Here is a 24,958-nt window from a genome sequence, read left to right as displayed (position 1 = left end):
GTAATAGCAAAACATTGGAAACAACCTCAATGCCCTGCATAGGAGACTGCCTCAGTAAACTATTGTATATGTGGAAACATATAAAGGTAATAAATAATGAGAAAAAGTCCTATAAACAAAAATGGAGTGATTTTCAGAATATCTTGTTAAAGCACAAAAGAGTATAGTGTGATGCCTTCTGTATAAGAAAGAAGTGCGAAGTATATATACACACATTTTTTTTTTGCAAAAAGAAACACAGGAGGATAAACCAGTGACTAATGAAATTGGTTACCTATGGGTGTGAATGGAAATGGGATGGAAGGGAATGGGCTGAGTAAATATTAATATATTTATGATGCTGGAAATCAACATTATTGCTAAAGTAAAAGGGGAAAGAGAGTGAGAAAATATAATATATAATACATGTATGTGTAAACATAAACAAATATGTACACATATATGTTTTATATGTGTATATATATATATATATATACACACACATATATACACACACACACACACACACACTCTTGTTCTTTCTACTGATAGGGCTTTAAGGCAAAGACACACCAGTAGCAGTGAACATACCTAACACATAGGATTCTAAATACCAGAACCCACTAACAAGAACCAGGGCTCCTTGGAAAAATGACTGATTCCAGGGCTGGACCAGAGAAAGTACAGGTGAGCCTGGGACAATGTTTTTGCATTCCTGCATAGGAGGTTGACTGAGCAAACTATTGTATGTGTACACGCACTCACACAAATGTAAATAATAATGAGGAAGAGATCTATAAACTGCACTGAAGTGATTTTCAGAATATCTTGTTTAGCAAAACATGCAAGATGCAAAAGGTATGCTACCCTTCACATAAGAAAGAAGAGAAGAGAAAGTTCTTTACAGAAGAATGCCAACGAATAAATATAAAGGGGATAGAAATAGAAAATCACCATTTTATTTATTTATTTATCTATTTATTTATTTTGAGACACAGTCTCACTCTCTTGCCTGGGCTAGAGTGCTGTAGTGTCAGCCTAGCTCACAGCAACCTCAAACTCCTGGGCTCAAGCGATCCTCCTGCCTCAGCCTCCCGAGTAGCTGGGACTACAGGCATGCACCACCATGCCTGGCTAATTTTTTTCTATATATATTTTTAGTTGTCCAATTTCTTTCTATTTCTAGTAGAGACAGGGTCTGGCTCTTGCTCAGGCTGGTCTCGAACTCCTGAGCTCAAACCATCCACCCGCCTCAGCCTCCTAGAGTGCTAGGATTACAGGCATGAGCCACCGTGCCCAGCCAAAAATCACCATTTTAAAACTACCATAGTAGTAACTGATTCAGCCAAGAATCATCAGTGGATGCTAGAACCACTGGGTGAAAGACTGCTGAGAAAAAGGATTTGGAGAAATCTAACAGACATAGTCTTAACAAAACTACCAAATGTAGCATCACTAGTAAAGGACAAACTGGTATCAGGTGCCTCCTTATGTGATACACCAACAAGGGCACAGCCTGCCCCATGCAGCACCCCTGCCAAAAATTTAACCTGAATATTAGGAAGAAACAATCAAGCACATCCAAAGTGAGGCATATTCTGGAAAACAATTGGCCTAGAATTCTAAGATATCAACGTCATGAAAGAGAAAAAACAAAATAAAAAACCTGAAGAATTCATCTATAATAAGGGAAACCAAAGAGACATGATAACTAAATGCAATGCACTATCCTTGATTGGATCCTGGATCTGAGAAATACAAACAACACAGGGATAATCGGGAAAATTTGAATATGGTCTGGATATTAGATAATAGTATTGTATTAATTATCATTTTCCTGGGTGGATAATTATATTGTACTTACATAGGCCAATGACCTTGTTCCTAGGGGACACATGACAAAGTAGTTAGTATGATATGTCATGATATCTCCAATTATCTTTCAAATGATTAGGGGAAAAGCGAGAGATGAAGAAATGTGGCAAAATGTTAATGACTGGTGTGAATCTAGGGAAAAGCATACAGGTGTTCATTGTACCATTCTTGTAATTTTTCTGTAGGTTTGAATTTCTTCAAAATAAAACCATGGACTTAGAGTCACAAGACCTGGGTTCAAGTCCTGACTCCTGTCTTAGCTGTATGGCCATGATCACAATCCCTTAATCTCTTAGTTTCAACTTCCTCGTCTGTGAAATGGTGACATCAAGCATACATTCCTTTGGAGACTGCTATGGGTATTGAGATAATGTATTTGAGATCCTTGTAAAGTACCAAGGGCTATACATATATTAGGTATTATGACTGTACAATGGAACCTATAGGTGTGGAGAATGTTATACATAAAGGAAGCATCAAGGTGGTGTGAGGTTAATTAGAGAAGACTTCTACAAAGATGAGAGATCTCAAAGGAGAACATGAATGTGGAAAGCATGCCAAGAAGTAGGGATGGGACAAATGAACATGGTTTGGAAGGGAAGACAAAGATACACTTTGGAAGGAGAGTGGATCCCCTGCTCAGGGGAGAGAAGTTTCCATAAGAGTTCTGAGTCCAGGGAAGTCAGCATGCCAGCTGTGTATAAGCAAGTCAGGAAGCTTCCTGAAGGAAGTGGTTTGAATAATGGATGAGAGACCACATTTGTCCAGAACAACCCTTCAGGGCCCTGGCTCTGCCCCTTGGAAGGTGAGTAGGTGGTACATGAGAAAACTGAAGACCAGATATGTAAAACTGCTTTCTTTCTTGGGCTGCACTGCAGAGCTGGACTGGCACCCAGAGCTCCTGATACCCACTCCAAACTCTAAATTGCAAAGTGCACACAAACTGATTATTATTTTCACGCTTATTATCAGTACTTGCACTGGATTATAATTTACTTAGCAAGCAGGGACTATATCAGCATAGTATTATCTACAGGGAATTCAGCATAGTATAACTTGCAAAAAAAATGTGGCTTAAAGGCGTTTGGATAATGATGATGATTATAGTATCAACAATTGACCTGTCCCAAATGGCAAATGAATATGTGTCAGGTGATTGGTGGCCCGTTCTGTACTTTTTGCATATTCCTTCAGAGAGCCGAACCCAGTGGGCCGTTGCCTTAGAAAGTCTGACCAGTGACTCGGTAACCCAAGAACCTGCCCCACTGGCTTTGTGGAGGACGACAATTCTTCGCGCTTTCTTCCCTCCAGCCTTGGGTTTTCTGATTTCTGGAATCCCTCCTGCTCTGAGCACCTCACTGCGGATATTGCCACCTCATTCCCCATACCTGGATGAAGTTCCCTTCATATTCAAAGAACAGCAGTGGCCACGTGATGCTGATGATGGAAGGGAAGAGCTTCTTCAGAGGGGTCTGAAGAGAAAGACAGAGGAGCAGGACAGGCATTTGCAGGAAGGCCTGGCTGTAACTGCCATGCAGAGCCCGCTTGTCAAGGCTGGACCCTCACCGGCAAGGACTGCCCCACAGTGCTGTGTGCCAGGGCCTGGATGTTGGTGGTCTTCTCTTTCACCTGCTCCACCAGTGTCTGCACCTCCGTGAGGTTGTCTAGGAGACGGGGAGGGCATCAGAGTCAAAAGGATGGCTGTGCAGCTATTCTTCCTGCCCCCCCCCTCCCCGGGGTCCAGTCAGGACATTCACCCCTGTCCCACCCTCTGAGTAGGTGCCCTAAGAACCCAGAAAAATGACAGCTCCTCTGAGTTACTCTACTGCCTCCATCTCCTCCTTCCATGGATCTCATCATCCCTCTCACCATCCAGAGTGAAAATGAAGACCACAGTGTCAATTTCCGTGAGGGTTGGCAGGATGGAAGTCAGGAAGTCCTCCTGGGAGAAGGAGAACTGGGGACCCTGGGGCAGAAGAAGATGGGAGAGCCCCTCGCATGAAAACACACTAGAGCATAGGCTTGAGGACTAAAGAGGACGTGGAGGGCATCTAACAGCCCTTTTGTCCACAGATGAAAAAGCTGAGGTTCAAATTGTAAGGCGTTTTGCCCAAGATGATGTAGCAAGTCAGTGGACTAGAGCCAGGTTTGGAGGGTGAATCCAGAGCTTTCCACACTGCCTGTGGCTGCCCAAAGGCTCACGACCTCTAACCCACATTCCCTCTCTAGACTATCTATCCCATCATGCTCCCCACCTCTCTCCACCTTCCCCTTGTCCTCTACCCTCTGCACACCAGTGACCTTCACACCCTCCCCGAGTCCTGTTCTCCTCCAACCTGGTTGCTGAGCTCAGCCTTCTCGTTAAACATGTCGCTGTGATCACCAATGAGAAAACCACGGATATCTCGGAAATCTGGGAAGTTTAAGGACAAGAAGAGAGGAGTGATGGGCTTTACAGAAAAGGAAGGTTCTAGGCTTTGGGAGGTGTTGATGGGGCTGGGAGGTGAGGGATCAAGGACTGAGCTGGGGTCCAAAGGAAGAAGCACTTGACAGAAATGCCTATATAGACCGGGCAGGATGGACACTGAGGAACGCCCCTTGGGTTGGGAGCAGGAGAGTGTCTGGAGGGCAGACCAACTGATTGGGATCGGGAGGAATGAGAGAGGCTGTCCACGTGGGGTCCCACCAGCGCCGAAGGTGTGGATGCACTCGACTCCGTCCATGATGGCAATGATGCCGAGGGTCTGCCAACCCACCAGGTATGCTCTGCCTTTCCTCTCCAGACTAAGGGTGGGCCCGAGGTCAGGACGTGAGCAGAGAGATGACAGTGAAAAGACACCAGAGAGGTACACAGAAGAGTACGGGAGTAAACAAAAAAAAGCTGACCATGACCCGCCACCACGCAATCCCACCGCCCTCACCATGTTGATGTGTCTCATTGCCTCCCTGCTCTAAGGTTGTTCCCTCTCCAAACACATGTCCACACACCTGGTGCTGACTTGCTTCATCAGGGTGGCAATTTTGGGGCGTTGGCTATAGGTCACCTGATGGGCCCGCTCAAATGTCCGCAGGATTTCCAGAAGGCATCTGGGAGAAAAGCCACCAGCTCCCAGGGAGGGCCCTGTGCCCCCTCAGAGAGGCTGTGTACCCCACCCCCACCCAAGTGGCAGGCAGGAGGCACAATTCCCTCAAAACTAAGTTCTGCTGGTCCCTGGTGGAGGTGAAGAGAAGAGCCAGGCTGTATCCAGGAGGGGCAGTGAGTGCTTCAGTGGGCAGAAGATGAGGGAGCAGAAGGAGGGATACGACACCAAGAGAGCCCTGGGGCAGGAGGGTCTGAGTAGGAGGGGAAAGTGAGCAGTCTGCAGGAGAGGCTAGAGACCTGGGTCAGGAAAGCAGGCCATAGCAGGACGAGCCCTGCCCTTGTGACTGACCAGGACCATCCTCCAAATCAAAGGAAGCTTGGGAGCTAGGCTAGCTTTGGAGGCCCCAGGCAGGATCAGGGATTATGTCTGGATTTGAGGAACCCAGGATCCACCGGAAACAATCCAGACTCTGTGGTTGTTTGGTGGGAGCAACAACATGCACCTGCCAGCTCCCTTCCCCAGGGGGAAGCAGTGGGGCCTCAGTCTTGCTGCCACCACCCAGCCTCCAATCTGGGCCTGCCATTCCCCTATCCACACCACCCCCCCCCGCCTGACTCTGAGCTCTCTGTTGTCCAGATCCTCCCTACCTTTGAGAGGCTTCAATGCCCCGATCCACAGTCTTATGGGCTGCTAATAACAGGGTTTCCAGCAGGATCTTGGTGGCACTTCCACCTTTCATCCGGGAGGAGCCGCTGAGACCCTCAGGCTGAGAAGCAACGACACCCAGGAGGAATCGGGAGAGGAAGGAAGACCTGGAGACCACTAGTTAGTGACCCCTGGGCCTGCATTTCATAGTACTGGTGGCCCCTGGTGTGCTGTGACAAGGAGAGCTGGGGTGGGCTTGATTGAGAGCAGGAGAGAGAAGGAAAGGGTCTCCTCTGCTTATGCCTCTGGCACACTCAGGACTCTGAGGGGAAGAAATCACAGGCATTGGGATCCCTTGTCAGCTGGGCCAAGGATTTTTCAGAGAGTGCCTTTCTTTCTAAGAAATTTCTCTCCCCACCTCCCCCTGACCACCTTGTTTGTGGTATTAATAGTTTGTCAATCCAAATACCACATTTCGTATGCTTTGGACAGATCAATGAAGCAGCCACTGCAATAGTACAGATATGGAACACAGCACACCAAACAAAGATTACAGCAAAGAGAATGACAGAAACAGTGACTGAGGAAAGAAGGCTGAAAGTCAACAATTGCAAGGAAAGAGAGATGAGCATTTGGGAGGTGAAAGTATGGAACTCTCAAGTAATATGGAATTTTAACTTCCTATCTCACCAAATGCAGAAAATGTCACAAATGTGACATTCTCCCTGGTAGAGAGAGGCACCGGCAGGGTCTTGGCTAAGGCCCTTGTAAGGCCCAAGTAAGCATAGATGGCGCTAGTGAAATGCATCCAAGTCCAAGGAAGAAAAAGGAACAGGAGCTCGGCAGGCCAAGCCTCTCCCATTCAGTTTTGGAGAGGATTTAGAAAGACAGAAGAATGAAACTGTATCCCATTTTTTTTAAAGCTCATATTTCAAATTTAAATATATAAAAGAGACAGAAAGAGATCTAACAATGGCTATTCAATGTTTTCTATAGACAGATGGAAAAGAGGTTTTTTAAACAGAAACTGCCCTAGGTCACCACGACCTAGGGTCGATTAAGACAGGGTCAGAATGAAGATGAAATATCATAAGGTAAAAAATTAATTGAGAAAATAGGATTTGATATATAAAATTTTAGTTGACACACAATGTCTGAGGAATTTAAACAAGATGTAACAGAACCTAAAATCAGAGGCCCCAAGGAAGTAGCAGGCAATTTCCAGGTGGTTGGAGGGGAGTGCATAGAAAAAGAAGACAGAGGTCCTACCCCGACTGCAGGATTGAGCACAAAAGCTTTCTGTTTCTCTTGCATTTTCTGCATCCGCTCTGCTACTTGTTGGAATGTTGAACTCCAGTCTTCAATGGGGTCATTTCTGGGCTCCAGAGAGATACAAAGATGGAGGGATTGTCTGTGAGGATCTAAAGGAAGGGCCTCAGCTGGGAATCAGGATCAAAGAACACATTGGGAAGGGAGTCAGAGGTCAATAACTTCATAGAGAGCTGTGTTTTGGAGCTGGTAGGGGCACCATGTCCCTGAACCCTAAGGACAGAGGTTAATCAAACATTCAGCAACTTAAGCCGAGAGCAAAGCCAACGCTCAAGTTTAAAGTTCCAGCCTGTGAACAAAAACCTTCTCGTATCTTGGTCCTTGCATAAGCCTCACTGCCATGGCCACACTAATCTCATCCTCCGTAAGGCCCCTGGGGGAATGCCTGAAATCCAAATGTAAAAATTGCCACCTTATTTTCCATTTTAGGATCCATGAGAAGCTCTTCCCATCCCTGAAAATATATTCTGGAGATCCTTCCAAAGAGTGAGCCCTCACTACCTGAGGGAGGGATAACAGTCTCTAGTGAGGGAACCAAGCTGCCAGGTTCAAAGTGTATGTAGCACCCAACAGTTGGCGAACATTCCTTCAGTGAATTAATCAGGAACAAATCAATGTGTTAATGAGACAAGAGAGCTACCGGCATGTTATCTGCTTAGTCATAAATCACAGGATCTCAAAGAATGAGGATCCTCTTTAGTTGATCTCTAATGGTTTTGCTGGGGGATCATTTGTGAATCCCCCATGGTGGGAGGATGGACGTCAAAGAGTTACCTCTGTGTATGGCATCCCTTAACTTCCCCTTCATGGCCCATCCCTGCAAAGATTCCATCCCTTCTTGAATGATTTTTGTATTTTTCTTCTGTATTACTTCAAGGGCAGACAAGTTTCATACACATTGTATAAAGTGTCTCCTATCATCTGTCCTCAGACTAGTTCTAAAACCTCCTAGAGACCTAAGAAAGAGGAGGCTGAAGCAGAGGGAGGAGACAGTGTCCATATTGCATGGTTTAAAACCGAGATTCCCAAACGTGGCTGGACATCAAAATCACCTGAGAAGTTTTGTTTTTTTAATAACTACCCATTTGTGGGTACCACGTCCACCCTGAGATTCAGATTCAGTAGTTCTGGAGTGGAGCCCCAAAATCTGTTTTTAAAAAGCTTCCCAGACGACTCTGAAAATCAGCCAAGTTTGGGAGCCACTGACTTAAGGAACAACTGGAAGATCTCCACGCCTACATTGTTTGAGATTCTTCATTTCACTTAGTCACAGGGCCTGAAATTAGCATCCACTGCAGCAGATACATTTTTGGCTAAGGAGAGTCCTCCACGAAAAGGATCAGGGTTAGGAGTATTTCAGATTCATTTACGCCTGTGCATGAATTATACTACAAGCCTGGGAGCTGGAAAAGCACCTCAGAAAGAACCCAGTTCCCTCCCCAGACCACCACTAAATACAAAAAGCTGCTCTGAAATAATCAACAAGCCTTCGCTAGAACCCCTCCAGTGACAGGAAGCCCTCGGCTTCACCAGGTGGCCCACTCCAATGGTTTCTTTAGCAGAGTTCCCCAAACCTGGCTGTGTACCAGAATCTCCAGGGATGCTTTCAAAAAATAGATATTTCAGGGCCTTCTTCCTACAAAATCAGACCTCTTACACAAGGGGCAAAGAATCTCCTTTCTTCCTTATTTATTTATTTTTTTTAACACTTCCCAGGCAGCTTATGCACAGAACCACACCTGAGCACTATTGGTTTCATGTTGACTTTCTCTGAGATCAGGCAAGGTGGCCACTTAGAGAATAAGAGGGAGGTAATTTGGTAAGGAAGGGCTCTTAGGGAAGGGAACAGGTGGGAGTAGCCAGAGGGGGCAAAGGGGGGCCTGGAATGATGAGAGAGAATGGGCACTAAAATAAGAGTGCTGGAAAAAGAGGAGACCCCTCGGCACCCACTACCACGACTTTGAAAAGATGCTTGGGGCTCTCCCCAAATGAAAGCACAGATCTCTGTGGTATGCATTTTCCTGACCCCATCTTATCCTCCAGCCCATGTCTTCCTGACCTCTTCAATCCCTGTTTTGAATGTCTGCTATCTTATATTTTATATATCCTTTACAAGTTGCCTTTAATCCTTTCTGAAATAAGAATAATTAAATAAACCAAGCAACAAAACAAAACAAAAAAAAACCTTGTAAACTTAGGGACACCTCATATTTCATTTAATATTCGGAGATTTGGTGACTATATTCACCTAAGACTATATTCACCTATCCTCTCCCTTGTGAGCGTACTATAGACTTTGACATGTTCCCTTCCAGCTTGCCCCAGGGCTGGCCAGTCATTACTGAAGGCTCACCTGGCCATGCTCACTGGATTGAAACCAACCAGGACTGGCAAGAAGACAGCTGTGTTATCCATGCAGTAGTCCATCTGACCTGCCACAAAGGGAGCCTGGTGGTAGGAGAGAGAAGGGCATGACAAGGTTACGCTGAGCGGTGCCCAATGCCCACGTGCATCAGAATCCTCCAGAATGCTTGTTCCAAATGCAGATTCCTAGGCTCACTTGTAATCTACTGGATACAATTTTGGAGTTTGTCCTCTTAGGTCTGTGGTGGCCTCTAGGGAGGGGACAGAAGATAGTGCCCTGCACGGGATTGAATTGAAAAAGAGGGCCCACATTTTTAACAAGTACCCCAAGGAAATCTGCAAAATCTGAAAACTATTGAACTAAATTGTAAGCTCCTTGAAGTCAATATCCTGTTCTCCTTGTGTGCCTCCTTCCACATCTAACACTGCTGGAGCCTAGTTTCTGCTCAGTGAATACTTAGCTGCAGAGTTGAGAGGAAACTTGGGGTCATATAGCTCAGTGCTTTTCAAATAAACTATCTGGGAATCTTGGTGGTGGGAGCGGGCAGGCGTTGAGATTTTGCATTTCTAACAAGTTCCAGGTGATGCTGATGTTGCTGGTGCAGGGACCATACTTTTAGTAGCAGGAGACTAGTCCAAGGGCCAGATTTTTCTATAAAGGGCCAGTGAGTAAATACTTTAGGCTTTGTGGGCCCTATGATCTCTGTCCAACTACTCAACAATATGGTTATGGCATGAAAGAGGCCACAGACCATATGTAAACACAAATGGCTGTGTTGCAATAAAACTTTATTCATAAAAATAGGCAGCTAGCTGGATTGGTCTGCCAACGCAATTTGCTGACCCCTGGACATCAACAACCAACCTATCTTGGTTTCTGATGGATCGATACACAGTTATTCTGAGATAGAATCCCTTCCCCTTTTCCCACATTCATACATCTGGATCCAAATTAATGAAACAAAAACCAGAATTCTTTTTTTTTTTTTTTTTTAAGACAGAGTCTCACCGTGTTGCCCGGGCTAGAGTGCCGTGGCGTCAGCCTAGCTCACAGCAACCTCAAACTCCTGGGCTCAAGCAATCCTTCTGCTTCAGCCTCCCGAGTAGCTGGGACTACAGGCATGTGCCACCATGCCCGGCTAATTTTTTCTATATATTTTTAGTTGTCTGCTTAATTTCTTTCTATTTTTAGTAGAGATGGGGTCTCGCTCTTGCTCAGGCTGGTTTCTAACTTCTGAGCTCAAACAATCCACCCGCCTCGGCCTCCCAGAGTGCTAGGATTACAGGCATGAGCCACTGCACCCAGCCTAAAACCAGAATTCTTGAGCAAACTTTCTATGTTCTAGCACCTACCTTGTTGACCTATTTTCCATGCTATTCCATCCCCACCGACTTCCTCCCTATAAAATGGATCCACTCACAGAGAGTCCCACCGAAATGCCAATGACGATCACCTTCTTCTTCCCAGCAGCCACCTAGGTGAAGGGGATGGCCAAGGTAGTCAACTGGGAGAACCCCAGGGCATAAACCCATTGTGTGAGGATATCAGGGCAAGGACAAGGGGAGGCATAGGCTTTGGCTGAAGGCTGGAGCTTTTATGTCCCCATGAGAAGGAACATGCAGAGGCCTCTGGGTGAGTATCAGTGGAAAGCACAGACCTTCTTCAGTAATTCAATCCCGTGCAGGGCACTATCTTCTGTCCCCTCACTAGAGGCCACCACAGACCTAAGAGGACAAACTCCAAGTCAGTGACACTGGTTGGGAAAGAAGCCTATGATTTATTAGGGAAGGCTATATTAAGAGAAGGGAATAAAGGGAAAATTGTCATTGAATGAGCACCTACTGTTTGTTGGGCACCATGATAGACACTCCATAGAGTTGAAAAACCCAAATACTTGACGTGGGCCAAGCGTAAGGCAATATGAAATGGTGGGGACCAAGGAAAACTAGACACAATCTCTGTCTGAAAGCATTCAAATCCAATTTCTAAAAATCACTATTCAGACCAAATGAAATATTCCTAGGCCAGCTTAGCTTACCTGTCACCCCCTGCAATGAGGTAGGTGTAAAGAGGTTTCTGTCTAAGGCCTTTCATCAGCTGGTTAAAGGAGACCTGTCAAAGGGAAGAGGATGTGAAGAGGTAATGATAATGAAGGAACAATTATCTTGGATTTTCAGCTCCTAGAGGGCAGAGGCTGTATAATGATTCTCTTAGACCAGGGCTTAACCTAGTCCTACATGGAATCTGGCACTTAAAGATGGTACTTGCAGATGATTAATTGGGGGTACGTGGATACAGAGATGTTGGCAATAGACTGGTGGAGGTCAGATGGGCTCAGAAGGAATGGAACTCCCTGGTGAGATCTAGCTCCTGGAAGAAAGAGAAAGCCAGGCCTGGAGCCCAGGTCTAGTGATGGATCCACCTGGGAGCTTAGCTATGATGAACTTTATGGTCCTGAAGGTCACCCCCAGAACGAGGAGGAAGGAAAACTGGGGAACAGGGTACTCACCGACAGGAGGAATGCCATCCGGCCTGAGGTACCCCCTCCACTCAGCACTACCAGGCCCCCATCTGGCTCCTGGAGGAAGGAAAAACGCCTAGGTCACCAGGGCCCAGGAAGCATATTCTTTTCTTTGTTAGTAATGGACGGGGAATTGGAGAGAATCCTTAAGCCTCCTCTCATCACAGAATTGAACGAAACATGGGCAGTGTGGTGTAGCAAAAAGAACACTGGACTGGAGAAAGAAACTTCAATTTGACGCCCATCTCTGGCTCAGTTCTCTTACTTACTCAAACCCTTACTTATTCCAGAAAGGACTGAAAGCAGCTTTGTCACCTAAATAAATAATAAAAGTAGCCTTATCCAGCAATGGTTAGCCAGCTGTATTTGAGCAAGCTACAGTGATTATCCTTTCTAAGTCTTTGTTTTCTCATCTGGAAAAAAAAACAGACAATAACATCAACTTCACAGTTTTTTTGTGAGAGTAATGGGTGTGAAAATACAGTGTAAATTTTAAAGTATCAAGCAGATAATAGTTATCATTATTATTGATTATTAGCAATAAGATGACAATAAGGATCTGAAATGGAGGACCGGGGAAAAGGAGACCTGCGATCTATAAAAGTGAGAAATAGAGACCAAAATAAGAGAAAGTTAGAGGGAAACAGAAAAGTTTAGGCAGGGAGCAGACAGAGGCTTAGTACCTTCAGTATTTCCTGAACTTTCCCAGCCACTTGTACCATGGTGGTCAGAATTGATTCGCTGTAGAGTCGCTGTAGGGAACAGGCAGGAATCAGAAGCCAAGAAAAGGAGGACAGTGGATTGAGGTGGGGTGCTGGAGGGTACACAGGGTTTCCAAAACAGGAGCCATAGTCTCAAAAGGCAGAGGCTGAGGTGGCGTCTTTATTTGCAGTGTCCAGGAGATGGGTGTGGGTCACCTGGTATGTGGGCATGCCTTGCCCCTCCTCCTGGAAGATCTCAGCATCACATTGCCCCAGCAATTGAACAATTTTTTCAGCATCTGCTTTGTCCAGGTCCTGGGTCAATGGGTTTGACTTCTCTGTGATTGGCACAGCTGCCTCATATCCAGACAACTAGAGGGAAGAGGGGACAAGGATGGAGGCAGGAAGTCAAAGCCTCATTCATGCCTGCTGGCGGGGGAGTGGCAGCAGGTCTCAGCATTTGGACTCACACACACACACATACACACACCCTACACCAGAAACCCAGCCTGCACCTGGTACTCTGGGCCTATTAAGAAAAGATTAGGAAGGAAGATAGGAAGGAAGAAGGGGTGAGCAGAAACCCAGGGTGGAAGGAAGTCCAGATGAAAAATGATGCTAGGAATCAGTGCAGAAAAGCAACATGGAGAAGGGGTCTCACCTCCCACTTGCCAGGCTCCGGGGTCTCAATCACATGTTGAAACCGTTTTGTGGCCGGCATGGTCCTGCACTGTAGACACACTGTCCTGCCTGCCTCTTTAGCCACACAAACCCCTCTGGTCACAATGACTTTGCTTCCAGCTGGCAGGGCCTTATCTGAGCCACAGTGATGATTAACCCAAGAACCCCAGCCTCTCTGAGCACCACCCCTGCACCTCTGCCTGCACCACCCTCTCCTGGTCACTAGGACTCCAGGCCTCTGGTAACCCCAGGGAAGCTCCTGGGGTTCCACTTCACATGCACTCTCACTTGCCAGCCTCTGCTTTGGCCCCTGAAGAGGAAGACCTGAGGTTCATTACTCTTGCCGTTTAGACACAAGGACCTATTCTCTGGAGGACCTAGAGCCTGGGAGTGCAAGACAACATCCAGTGCAGCAAGAATCCCCGGGCAAGAGTACTCTGGGACCAGGATGCCTTAGGAGGCCAGAGATCAGGGTCCTCGGGTCAGCAGAAGTTAGAGGACCTGGCTCATGGCTTGATCACATGCTCAGCACACACAGTCCCCTCCTGTCCCACTGGTCCTAGATTTCCCTGTCCTCTCAGAAACGAAAGCTTCTGAATCCCAGAGTGCACACATTGACCTGGATATTACAGGGGAAAAAAATGCCACAGAAATAGAAATACTGCACTGAGAATTAGAAACCAAAAAATCTGCCCTAAATACAACGTTAGTCAACATTTATTTACACTGAACAACACGCTTTTCACATGCAGTATCCCATTGGCTACAACACCACGAAGAAGTCGATATTGATGATTTTTCAGACGATGAAACTGAAGTTCAGAGAAATTGAATTGGTTGCTTAAGATCACACAGCTGGTCAAATCGGGAGTCACACCCAGGTTCTCACTCCAGATTTCATGCTTCACCAAATCATGGAATAATTTAAAGATTTACATGTTTATTGATTGAACAAAGTAACAAATTGATGCAAATTAATAATCACTCATTCACATAATGTTGTAAGATTTATAAAGATCTTTCCCCAACATTGTTTCATTTGAACTCGCAACAGACCTGTGAAGTTTCATATGCTCTGCTTTACAGGTGGAAAACCTGAGGTGCAGATTAACCAATTTTTCCAAAACCATACAGTAAGTGGCAGGGTTTACCAAAAAAAAAAAAAAAAAAAAAGGCCATAGGTTTTTGCTCTTTAATTTCCCCTAATTCCCCCATAAGCCCAGCACTTTAACAATCATTGTATCTCCAGCTTTTTAACATAATGCCAGACACATAGGAGATACTCAATAAATATTTGCTAAATAAATGAAAGAATGAATGAGAAAGCGAACGGAATTAAATCAGATTATGAATGGGAAAGAGACTTAAAAGCTGACGCAATCTACAAGTAAGAGATTGTTAAAACAATTATCATCTCGATCACTCTGTCCCCTCTCCTCTGAGCCCCTCCCGCACCAGAGGTGGAATTCCTCCTCCTAACTTGGCTAATTCCATCCGAGGAGGGAGGGGACCTCCCAGACGCCCAAGACCCTCGCACCTGCGCCTCGTCGGTTCCCCGGCTTGAGCCAGGGGAGAGAAGGGATGGGGGCCCGGGAGGCCGCCAAGGGAGGGTCGTGGGAGGAGCCCCGGGAGCACAAGGGGGGAGGGGGGATGACGGCGGCGAGAACCCCGGCGGGGCGGGGCGGGCCCGCACGTCCCGGCCGGGCTGCGGCGGAGAGCGCGGGGCCAGCTCTGCAGAAGGCGGCGGCTGGCTGGCCGGGACGGTCACATCCCGCTGCAGGGGCCGGAGAAGGCAGCCGCACTGCCTCCCGCACCGGGGACCCGGGCCAGCCGCCAGGCCGCGCCGGCAACGCCCCCTGCTCCGGGACAGACTACGCGGCGAGTCCCAGCGCTGGGGGCTCCGCAGACCCGCGGCCGGCGCCCGCTCCGCCTCTGCCCCGCAGCTCGGCCCCGCGCTGCCTGCCTCGCCCGGCCCGCGCCGGGATGGGGTAGGGGCAGCGCCACAGAGCCGGGCGATGGGCCGCCCTCTGGGCACCGAGCAGCCCCCCGAGGCCTGACCGACCGCGAGGACAGGCGGAGGTGGGTGTGGGCAGGGCAGACCGCGCAGGGGGGGCGCCCGGGTACTGCGGGGGCGGGGAAGGCAGGGCGGGGGGAAGATGGGGCTTTGTGGGCCATGGGGAGCCCGGGAGAGCTGCTGCCTGCCATGCGTGCTGAGCAGTCCTTGACCCCCCACACACAACTCCTGCCACCTCCAGGAGCCCCGCCTGGATGTCAAGCGGATGCCCCAGTTCCCCTCAGCGGACTTGGTGGGGACCATGGCTTCGTTGATGCCCCTCTCCCCATATCTAAGTCCCACGGTCCTCCTGCTGGTCAGCTGTGACCTGGGCTTTGTGCGAGCAGGTGAGTACAGAGGGTTGCTGATGGGGGTCAACCGGAGCTAGTCTGTGGGTGAAACCTGTTAACACCCTGGCTCCCACAGACCGGCCTCCCTCTCCTGTGAATGTGACGGTCACTCACCTCAGAGCCAACTCGGCCACTGTGTCCTGGGACGTCCCAGAAGGCAACATCGTCATTGGCTACTCCATTTCCCAGCAAGTATGAATCACCCTTCTGCTCCCCCAACCTGTGTCCTTGGATCTCTGGACGTTCCTTCAGCTACCTCCCCCCAAACTGCTCTCCCAGAGGTGGGGGAATCTGGGAGCTGGTGTTTCCTGGCTCAAGCTGCTCTTTTCACCCTATACCCTGGAGTGTTTGGATGTTCAAAAGTCCGGGGTTGAACCTTGCGGCCTGGCGCTGGGGCGAGGCTGTCCTCCTCTCCCATCATCTCCCTGCAGCGGCAGAATGGCCCCGGGCAGCGTGTGATCCGGGAGGTGAACACCACCACTCGGGCCTGTGCCCTCTGGGGCCTGGCTGAAGACAGCGACTACACGGTGCAGGTCAGGAGCATCGGCCTTCGGGGAGAGAGCCCCCCAGGGCCCCGGGTGCACTTCCGAACTCTCAAGGGTTCTGACCGGTTACCCTCAAACAGCTCGAGCCCAGGTGAGGGTCTGTGCGATAGATTATCTGGCTTCTTTCCTGGCTTTTAGCCTCTTATTTACTTCCCTAAGCCAAGCAACAGTCTAGCTTAGATGAATAGAAGGGTGATTTAATTCACTGTACTGCCAGGAAAGAAAGGAAAAGCAGGTGGGCAGCAGACCGGGTACAGACAGGCTGGTATTGAATTGTCTGTGGGAAGGGCTTTTAAGCTTCCTTTTACCCAACCTCATTTCACATCAGCTGCAACCTGCATAAGTGAGTACCTGACCTGCAGCCGTCCTGCTTTTTGGTCTTTAACCACCTGTCCACCAATGGCTTCCTCCCAGAGAGGGGCTACCCTACAACTCAAGGGTCTACTATCATGGGTCTACTCTGACTCTAATCCCCAGCACCTCCATCGTGCATATGTCTGCATAGATAGAGCTGTTCCCCAGTAACCCGGAGTCTGGCTTCTCCCTTCTCAGGTGACATCACAGTGGAGGGTCTGGATGGAGAGCGACCACTGCAGACCGGGGAAGTGGTCATCATTGTGGTGGTGTTGCTCATGTGGGCTGGTGAGTAAGCAGCTAGATGGGGGACCAGGGACTTAGGGAGTGGGTCTCAGTGAAGGTAGGAGGTGACAAAGGTTGTCAGGAGAAAAGGGAGTGAGAGAAATGGAGCAGGGAGATGCTTAGTTGAAGGGGGATCATCAGGAGAAGTTTGAAGAGAGGAAGAGGAGGCCGTTTGGAGCCAAGAGAGGAAGATTTCACAGGCACCAGGAATTCAAGGATTTTCTTCTTGGATTTTTCTAGAAGCTGTGTGGCTGTCTCACTCCCTTCAAGGCTGTGAGTGGGGAGGTCAAGATGAAGGCTCAGATCGTATTGTTGTGTTTCAGCTGTAATTGGGCTGTTCTGCCGTCAGTATGACATCATCAAGGACAACGACTCCAACAACAACCCCAAGGAGAAGGGGAAGGGGCCAGAACACAGTCCTCAGGGAAGGCCAGTGGGGACGAGACAGGTGATGTGGGGGCCGGCCATTGAGGGAGGGAAGGGTGATTCTGCCCCTGAGGAGCAGCCAAAGAAAGGAAGAAGGCCAAAGAGGGGCAGGAAAACATGGAGAATGGAAGGCCTGGGGTGGAGGATGCTGGAGAGGAAAAGTGGCTCCCATTGCTTTCCTGAAGTTAGAGACTCAGGCCATTTTCTTTCACAGAAAAAGTCACCATCCATCAACACCATCGACGTTTGAGTGAAGAAACAGAACCAGAAGGGAGATGCACTAACAACCCGGGGATGGGGATAGGGTCAGGGAGAGCCTAAGATGGTGATCTGCCAGAGACTTCCAGAGGGTAATGACACTCCCACAATCTCAGGCCTGGTACCCATCCTCTTTCCACTGTGAGCAGAGCCAGAAGGTAGGTCTGTTAGAGTCTGCGCTCCTGGACCTGGGGAGTGGATATCAGATAGGATATCTCCTCCCATCCCCCAGGTCCAGGGGAGATTCACTTGTTCTACCCTATCCCATCAGGTCCCAAATCGGGGCCCCATTTCACCTGTATCAGGACTCTTGGCATCCCCAGCTGCCCCCACATCTTGCCTCTGGGGTGTTTCTGTGGGTACTTCCCTTCCCGCAGCCAAATCAAAGGAATCTTCTGGGCCTAGAGGCAGATGCTGCACTGCACTACTCCAATGTCTTCCATGGAGCCTCAGGTGCTCCCCCTCACCTGGCAGCCCCTTCAGCTGCTGGTGATCTCACCCCTTGGACGTTTTTCCAATAAAGGTTCTTGGACAAACTGGAGCTGACTGTATGGTATACTGTATAGTATGCTGAAGACATTTCTCTCCTGACTCTCCAAGGGCCCCTCACACCACCACCAACTTGATAGGAGCAGACTGTCACTGTAAAGTGTTTGCTTGGATTCTCCAGCCTGGAATGGGTGGAGAGGGACCAGGAAAAAGGGGTGTAGAAAACTAGAGCCCTAGTTTCTTTTGCTTTGTTGGGTAAGAAGGGGGTAAAAGAGAAGAGAAAGATATAAATTCTTCCTGCAGTGGAAACTAAGTATGTCACGTGAGAAGGCCAGTAGCCTTTTTATTGTCACTGCTCACAACGACAGCCCAGCTCCTCACCGTTTAGTCTTCTGACTCCTCCATCAACCCTGGGTGAATGGTCAGAAAAGGACTGAGCAGTGACTTGGGGACTAACGAAAGAGCAGCTACACTAACGGATTCTTCAGTGGCATGTGCTCCTATCCTGTGTGTTCCTCTGTCTATTCTTCCCTCCTTTGCTTTCCCTTTCATCTTTTCCTCTTTCTCTGTTCAGTCAGTCAAAGTCAATAATAACTGTAAAGCATAAATGAGTTTATATTCATGCTTTGCCACCATATCCAGAGAAGGATTCTGGAAATAAAACTGAGGAGTTGGAACTCCCCTGTCAAAAGAATTATAATTTGGGCTCTGGGACCTACTTGTTTCCTGTGAAAATAGGGACTGTTCTTTCCTAATTTCCAAGGTGGGGGTTGGTGGCCATGAGACAAATATCTGTTGAAATTCGCAACCATTGTGGGGGAAGGCTCTGGACCCAGAATCTGTCTAGAGAGCATATGCTAAATTTCTGGAGGGTTACAGTTCTTTCCAACTTTGGATCATTCCAGAAGAGGTTTATGAACAATTTTTCTGCATTTCAGTCTCACTGGTCTGTTACAAAAAATCAGACCAAAAATCCTGAAGGGAACCCCAATCCAAACAAAGATCAAGAAGTCAATATCTTTTCTACTTAACCAAGCTCCAATCCCAGATTTCACAAAACTTAACCTACCAGGTGAGCCAAGCTCTGGTCTGCCTTCCACCCTGAACCGTAAAAGCATTCCCATCTAAGCAGCAATCTCTAACCCACCATTACCCAATTTGGAAGTAGGGTACCTTACCTTTTCCCAGCCGCTGGTTCCAAAACACTTATGTCTCAGACCCTGGGAACATCATTTCTGGAATGGCAGTGTCACAGGGTATAGTAACATGACAGGAAGAGAAGCAAGGTCGGAGGTGAGAAGAATTATAAAAGGTGTTGTCTATCAACTCTGGGTTGAATCCCAGTCCCATCCTTTACTGGCTGTGTTAGCATGGGCAAGTGACCTCTTTAATCCTGACTCTCCTGTTATGTAAAATGAGACAAATAAGAACGCTATCCCCTTCAAAATGTGATTTTGAGATTACATGGTATAATGCACGTATAACACTTTGCACAGTGCCTGCCAGACACACACTGAGCATCCGCTGTTAGCTATCATTATTAGCCTTGTGATTCCGTGCAAGTCATGTAAGCTATTTGAGTTCAATTCCGTCAACTCCAAAAGGCCTATCATAGCAAGTACCCTGCTTTCCTCCAGGGTTATGAACATCAAGAGCGCACTCAGCGACGCTTACATACATCAAAGAGCGAGAAAGACTTCGACTATGATTACGCAGGACCCCAGAGCTGGACGAAAGCTTGCGGGCGGGGCTTGGGCTTGGGTTTGCACGCAGCGATCGGATTGGTCGAGGAGAGGGTTCGTCAAGCCCTCTCAAGGTCCCGCCTCACGTCTCACCGCGCTTGCGCACGTTCTGTAGGCTTCGCCGCAAAGCTACGTGATGACCTTGCGACGCGCGTTTCGCTCCGGTCTCTTAAGCGTCGGCAGCTGTCGCTGCGGCTGCGGCTGCGTGGCGGGTTGTCCAGGTAACCACGGGAGCTGTCTGATAGCGTCTGAGAGTCAGGTGTGCGTCATGCAGTTGAAGCACCTGAGGACCCTGCTGAGCCCTCAGGTGAGGAGTTGCCTGCCTCTTCCCTCCCTCTCCCGCCTTATGTTACAAGAAAAGTGGGAAAACTGAAGCTTAATAGTGTTGAGCTCCTACTGTGTGCACAAGCCTGCAACGGATATAGCGATGATCCGGACTCTGCTCCGTCGGTATGGTGTTCAGTAGGCGAGAGGTCCGCTAACGACTGTAGCTTTCATTTTATTAACATCAGTTGTGTGCCAGGCCCCGTGCTGGGGCTCTAGGGGATGCTAAACCACCCGACTTACTGCCCCAGCCTTCAAGAGGGAAAGGCGCACGTGTAAACAACAAACACAACAGAATTAAATAAGCGAATTGGGTGCAAGCCTTGAAGACGGAACCGTTTGTTCTGATGGTGGACATGTATCTCCTCAGGTTCAGGAAAGGCTGGGCACTAGGGGAGGAGCTCTGAAATATGGCGAAGAAAGGGTGGGCTTTGGAGTTAGGAGACCAGAATTCGAGTCCTAGCTCCCCCACTACTTTAAACAAATGCCTGATATCTCTGACTTTAGCCCTTGTCACACTATCTCTCTGAGCTTTCACCAGCCTCTTCATTTGGAAAATGGGAGTACTAATAGCAATTTTAGGGAATTTGGGAAAGAGTTAAATGTAGTAATATACACAAAAGAGCATTGTAAACTGAAAAGCAGTGTGAAAATTGATAGACAAGAGGGAAGGACATTCGAAATTCAAAGGACAGAATAATACAAAGCGAATAAGAATAACGTGTTCTATAACTGAGTACATATACATAGATTTAAATCTTGGTTCTGCCCCTCACAAACTGTGTGTGTAAACTTGAACAAATCGCTTAACTTAATCTTTTCATGCTTCAGTTTCCCCATTTGAAAACGGGATAATAATAGCATCTACTTCAGTGTTATGAGGTGAAATGAGATAATGCTTGCCAACCACTTACCAAAATGCCTAGTCTATGGTAAGTACTTGTTAAAGGCTAGCTGTTAGTATTCTATTCCCTACTTCATTTAATCCTCACAACAATCCAGTGTGGTACATACTGTAGAGAAAGAGAAATTGATTATGGGAGTCAGGAAGGCTTCACAGAGGATGTGGCGTTTGGAGAACAGAAGCAAATTAGAATGAAAGAGAGTTGTGCTCATTGCTCAGTAAACTAACCCCTGAATCTGTAATTTAAAAATTCCTTTGCCCTAATGGAAAAATTGGAAATGAAATCCTCCTTCAATCTTAAGATGATGTCATGATGCAGGTAGGGCTGAATGCCCAGGATTGGGCAAAGTGATGAAGCAGAGTGATCAGCAAAGGTTGATGAGGAGCCCTCAGCCCTTCTAACCTAATGTAATGAAGAGCTGGAGAATGATAATGGTGGTAGTGTGGCCATTTTCTGGCTCTGGTTTGAGGATTTGGGAGGAAAGGAGCCTTTTTACTTCTGACTTTGGAGGTGGGTGGGTTAGGAGTGAAAAGTGACAATGTTTAAAGCCAGAGCTCTAGAGCCCAAGTAATTAATCAGAGCAGAAGCTAAAATTTTTTTATTTCAAGGAAGGAAACCCTTAGTAGCAAAACCATAAAGGACCAGTGCTAGGCCCAGAGCTAGGAAGGGACAGATGTGGTAAGAATAATTCACCAGGAGATGATAACTTCTAACTTAGACTTCTTTGAAGTGGGTAGATAAGAAGAAAAAAAGTAGCATTGTTTATCCTAAGTCTCAACTCTAATTATTTTACTCCCTATTCCAGAACTTTCGCTTTCTCTCCTTTTCCCGTCAAATAAGCCCAAACTCCTTAGCTTCACATCAAAGACCCTTCCTGAGCTGGCCCCAGTCTGTTGTTCCTGCCTTACCTCCTCCATTCTACTATTTTCAAGGTAGTTTCAGTTAAACTAAAATTACTGTTTCTTGACCAAAACTTCCCTTTTCTCATGCCATTCCTTCTATCTCAGATAATTTCCCACTCAACTGCATCCATTCTTCAAAGCTTAATTTTGATCATTGTAGCATAAAATTATCTCAGGTTTCCCCAAACTGTCACAGCACTTTTTACATACTTTTCTTTTCCTACTTTGCACCATCTTATTAGATCCGGAGGCAGCATCTATGTTTTGCTCTTTGTTTCTCTCTTAGCCCCTAGCCAAGTGCCTTTCTCAGTAAGGTGCTCAAAAAATATTAATTGAATAAATGGCTAAAGACCAAAACTTATCAGATGAATCGAATTTATTTCAGTAGCAGACCTGGGATATAAGGGAACAAAGGGGCCATTGCAGGGATTTAGCACATTGCCTCTTAGTGCATTTGCTTTATGGGTCTCTAAAAGCACGTTGTTCTCACGGCTCACAGTACAGGATCTGATGGCACAGGCATGTCCTTGTTTTGAGGATAAGACCGTGACAGGAAGAAAATTGACTAAAGTCACACTAAAAGTAATGCACCTAGAAATGCTTTTGGCATTCTGGACCAGCACCTGGGTTTATTTTTACCCCTTTGCCCCTGCAGGATGGAGCTGCAAAGGTGACCTGCATGGCTTGGTCCCAGAACAATGCCAAATTTGCTGTCTGCACAGTAGACCGAGTGGTATTGCTGTATGATGAACATGGAGAACGGAGAGATAAATTCTCCACCAAACCAGCTGACATGAAGGTGAAGAGAGTATTCCTGTGTTTCTTAACTTGTTAATATATGGCCTTATGAACTTGGGGAACTTAACCTGCCTCCTAGCCATAAACATAGGAAATGGTGTACCCCACCTTTTCTCGTTATAAATCCCTTAAGCCCGTTAGAGCATACGTGTACCTTTTCTTCTCTTTTCTCTTTCATGTGTACTCATTACTTGTTTTTCTTCTCTCTCTCTTTTTTTAAACTTAGTATGGCAGGAAGAGCTATATGGTGAAGGGCATGGCTTTTTCCCCTGATTCCACTAAAATTGCCATAGGACAGACTGACAACATCATCTATGTCTACAAGATTGGAGAAAACTGGTGAGGATAGAGATTGGGAGATGGGATGGCCTCTAAAGGAAGTGGGAAGGCAAGGAACATGCCTCACTGGGGAGGGGAAATAGAGAGGAGGAGGAGCCAAGCTTGTGCATGGAAGGCAGAGACTTTCTGCAGACTCCTGTTACTTCTCTCCCTTTGCCTGTCCTCTGTGTTCTGCAATCCTGTCCCTGGAGGAATCAGTCTAAGGTCAACAAGAGGCCCACAGTGATGTTGCATTTTTGCTTTGTTTCAAAGCTGCTCAGGCTCCCTTGTATGCCTCCTTTCAGGGCTCCTGCAGGGTGGTAAGAAACACTGGTGGGCCAGGGAATCTTCTGTTCTTTCTTCCCTTCCCTCAGCATCATTTGTGGCAATTTATTTATATAAGTGGTTTTTAATATTCTTTCCCTCATTTTGTTTGGCAGGGGTGACAAGAAAGTCATCTGTAACAAGTTCATCCAGACGGTAAAGTTCAGACCAGTCTCTGGGAGCTTAGGATGAGCAAACATGTATCAGTATATCTGCTTATAAATGCAACTAAGAGTTGTATATTCTAACATCCCAGTCTGACCTTTCCTACTGCAAGGATGGTGCTGCCTGGCTGCTCAGCGTCATCTTTTCTCCTTAGAGCCCAACTGTATCCCCTCCTCTCCTTCCCTATAGGAGATCGGGGTGGTGGGGTGTTCAGGTTGTTATAAACGTGCTAACCCACACAGACAGGGTTATCCTTGTCATCGTTTCTTTCATACAGAGTGCTGTGACTTGCCTGCAGTGGCCAGCAGAGTACATCATTGTCTTTGGACTGGCTGAGGGCAAGGTAAAAGAGGGAAGGGAAACACAGGAGAGTTGCAGGGTGGGGATAATGGTTCTGAAGAAAGGAATATGGTTCATCTTCTCCTTTATGGTCAAGTTGTGTACTGGCGGAGAATGCATAGGGACCAGTTTTGTGGGGTTTTTCTCTCTTTTTCTTTGTACCTGGGTGAAATTTAAAATAGCCTAACCAGACTTGTATCCATTCTCCCATTTTCAGGTTCGTTTAGCAAACACCAAAACTAATAAATCATCTACCATCTATGGGACAGATTCTTACGTAGTGTCACTGACAACAAAGTGAGTAAGGAAGAGTAGTATCACAAGAGCTTGGAAATATTAGGAAAAAGCTGTGGGAAAGCCTGGACTGGGAGACCATGGTATGAAAGGTGGAGAGGACTTGTAGCCAGAACCACAGGTGGGGTTGTGTTCAACAGAGGGGGACTTTCTTGGTGACGTAGAATATTCTTATCTCTTCCTGTATTTCTCTCCCTTCCTCCCTTTCCCCTTTTTTAGTTGCTCTGGGAAAGGAATTCTCTCTGGTCATGCAGATGGTACCATCGTTAGGTATTTCTTTGATGATGAAGGCTCTGGAGAGTCACAGGTACGAGTGAGGGAGGCTGTGGGATGGGGCTAAGGAAACTCCAGCAGGCCTCCTGCAGGAGACTGGACATCTGGGACTTTAGATTGAGGTACTAGGGGAGGAGGCCAGAGGAGTGAGACCCCAGGGAGAAACAGATGGAAGCAGCCCCAGAGAGGACTTGTGTTAAGGACGCTGGAGCTCACTATATATAGGAAGCATTGGCTCAGGTGGAAGGGACCTTAAGACAAAGAAAAATAAAGAGTCTGAGGGGAATGAAAAGTGATAATTATTCCCATTTATGTAAAATAATATATGTATACAAATTCATAGAAAAAAGAGTTAGTTTACTTTGGAGTGGGGAAAGGGAAAAGATGGGGGATAAAAGGAAACTTCCGTGTTTTACTCTATATAATTCTGTATTGTTTGAATCTTTTTTCCAGAACTTTCGCTTTCTCTCCCTTTCCCGTCAAATAAGCCCAAACTCCTTAGCTTCACATCAAAGACCCTTCCTGAGCTGGGTACCTTACCTTTTCCCAGCCGCTGGTTCCAAAACACTTATGTCTCAGACCCTGGGAACATCATTTCTGGAATGGCAGTGTCACAGGGTATAGTAACATGACAG

General features: G+C 47.2%; 3 protein-coding genes across 3 annotated transcripts in view; 2 read left to right on the top strand and 1 right to left on the bottom strand.

Annotated features, from left to right (window-relative positions):
- Nucleotides 1-13,505, bottom strand: part of GCKR (glucokinase (hexokinase 4) regulator) — a 19,113-nt gene extending 5,608 nt beyond the window's left edge. The window contains exons 1-16 of the mRNA XM_012652411.1: nt 13,160-13,505; nt 12,715-12,870; nt 12,481-12,549; nt 11,786-11,854; nt 11,315-11,388; nt 10,934-11,000; nt 10,697-10,750; nt 9,265-9,359; nt 6,852-6,957; nt 5,585-5,703; nt 4,843-4,941; nt 4,541-4,638; nt 4,191-4,267; nt 3,724-3,820; nt 3,421-3,518; nt 3,214-3,326 (exon numbers count right to left, since the gene is read on the bottom strand). Of these exons, the coding sequence (XP_012507865.1) occupies nt 3,214-3,326; nt 3,421-3,518; nt 3,724-3,820; nt 4,191-4,267; nt 4,541-4,638; nt 4,843-4,941; nt 5,585-5,703; nt 6,852-6,957; nt 9,265-9,359; nt 10,697-10,750; nt 10,934-11,000; nt 11,315-11,388; nt 11,786-11,854; nt 12,481-12,549; nt 12,715-12,870; nt 13,160-13,219 (1,451 nt within the window). The 5' untranslated portion in view covers nt 13,220-13,505. The remainder of the gene's footprint in view (nt 1-3,213; nt 3,327-3,420; nt 3,519-3,723; nt 3,821-4,190; nt 4,268-4,540; nt 4,639-4,842; nt 4,942-5,584; nt 5,704-6,851; nt 6,958-9,264; nt 9,360-10,696; nt 10,751-10,933; nt 11,001-11,314; nt 11,389-11,785; nt 11,855-12,480; nt 12,550-12,714; nt 12,871-13,159) is intronic.
- A 1,348-nt stretch (nt 13,506-14,853) lies between these two features.
- FNDC4 (fibronectin type III domain containing 4) lies at nt 14,854-17,991 on the top strand. The gene is made up of 7 exons (XM_012652528.1): nt 14,854-15,258; nt 15,435-15,579; nt 15,659-15,774; nt 16,014-16,218; nt 16,680-16,769; nt 17,090-17,214; nt 17,407-17,991. Exons 2-7 carry the CDS (start codon nt 15,459-15,461, stop codon nt 17,440-17,442), a joined length of 693 nt encoding a protein of 230 aa, XP_012507982.1. The 5' UTR covers nt 14,854-15,258; nt 15,435-15,458; the 3' UTR covers nt 17,443-17,991.
- A 1,866-nt stretch (nt 17,992-19,857) lies between these two features.
- The window catches only part of IFT172 (intraflagellar transport 172), a 39,224-nt gene continuing 34,123 nt past the window's right edge, over nt 19,858-24,958 (top strand). The window contains exons 1-7 of the mRNA XM_012652527.1: nt 19,858-19,988; nt 22,468-22,611; nt 22,837-22,949; nt 23,369-23,408; nt 23,695-23,760; nt 23,974-24,053; nt 24,270-24,357. Of these exons, the coding sequence (XP_012507981.1) occupies nt 19,950-19,988; nt 22,468-22,611; nt 22,837-22,949; nt 23,369-23,408; nt 23,695-23,760; nt 23,974-24,053; nt 24,270-24,357 (570 nt within the window). The 5' untranslated portion in view covers nt 19,858-19,949. The remainder of the gene's footprint in view (nt 19,989-22,467; nt 22,612-22,836; nt 22,950-23,368; nt 23,409-23,694; nt 23,761-23,973; nt 24,054-24,269; nt 24,358-24,958) is intronic.

This window comes from Propithecus coquereli, unplaced genomic scaffold, assembly GCF_000956105.1.
Source record: "Propithecus coquereli isolate 6110/MARCELLA unplaced genomic scaffold, Pcoq_1.0 Scaffold39, whole genome shotgun sequence".
NCBI lineage: Eukaryota > Metazoa > Chordata > Mammalia > Primates > Indriidae > Propithecus > Propithecus coquereli.
Note: the sequence above shows the minus strand (reverse complement) of the source record. Positions and strands in the feature narration are given on the sequence as shown.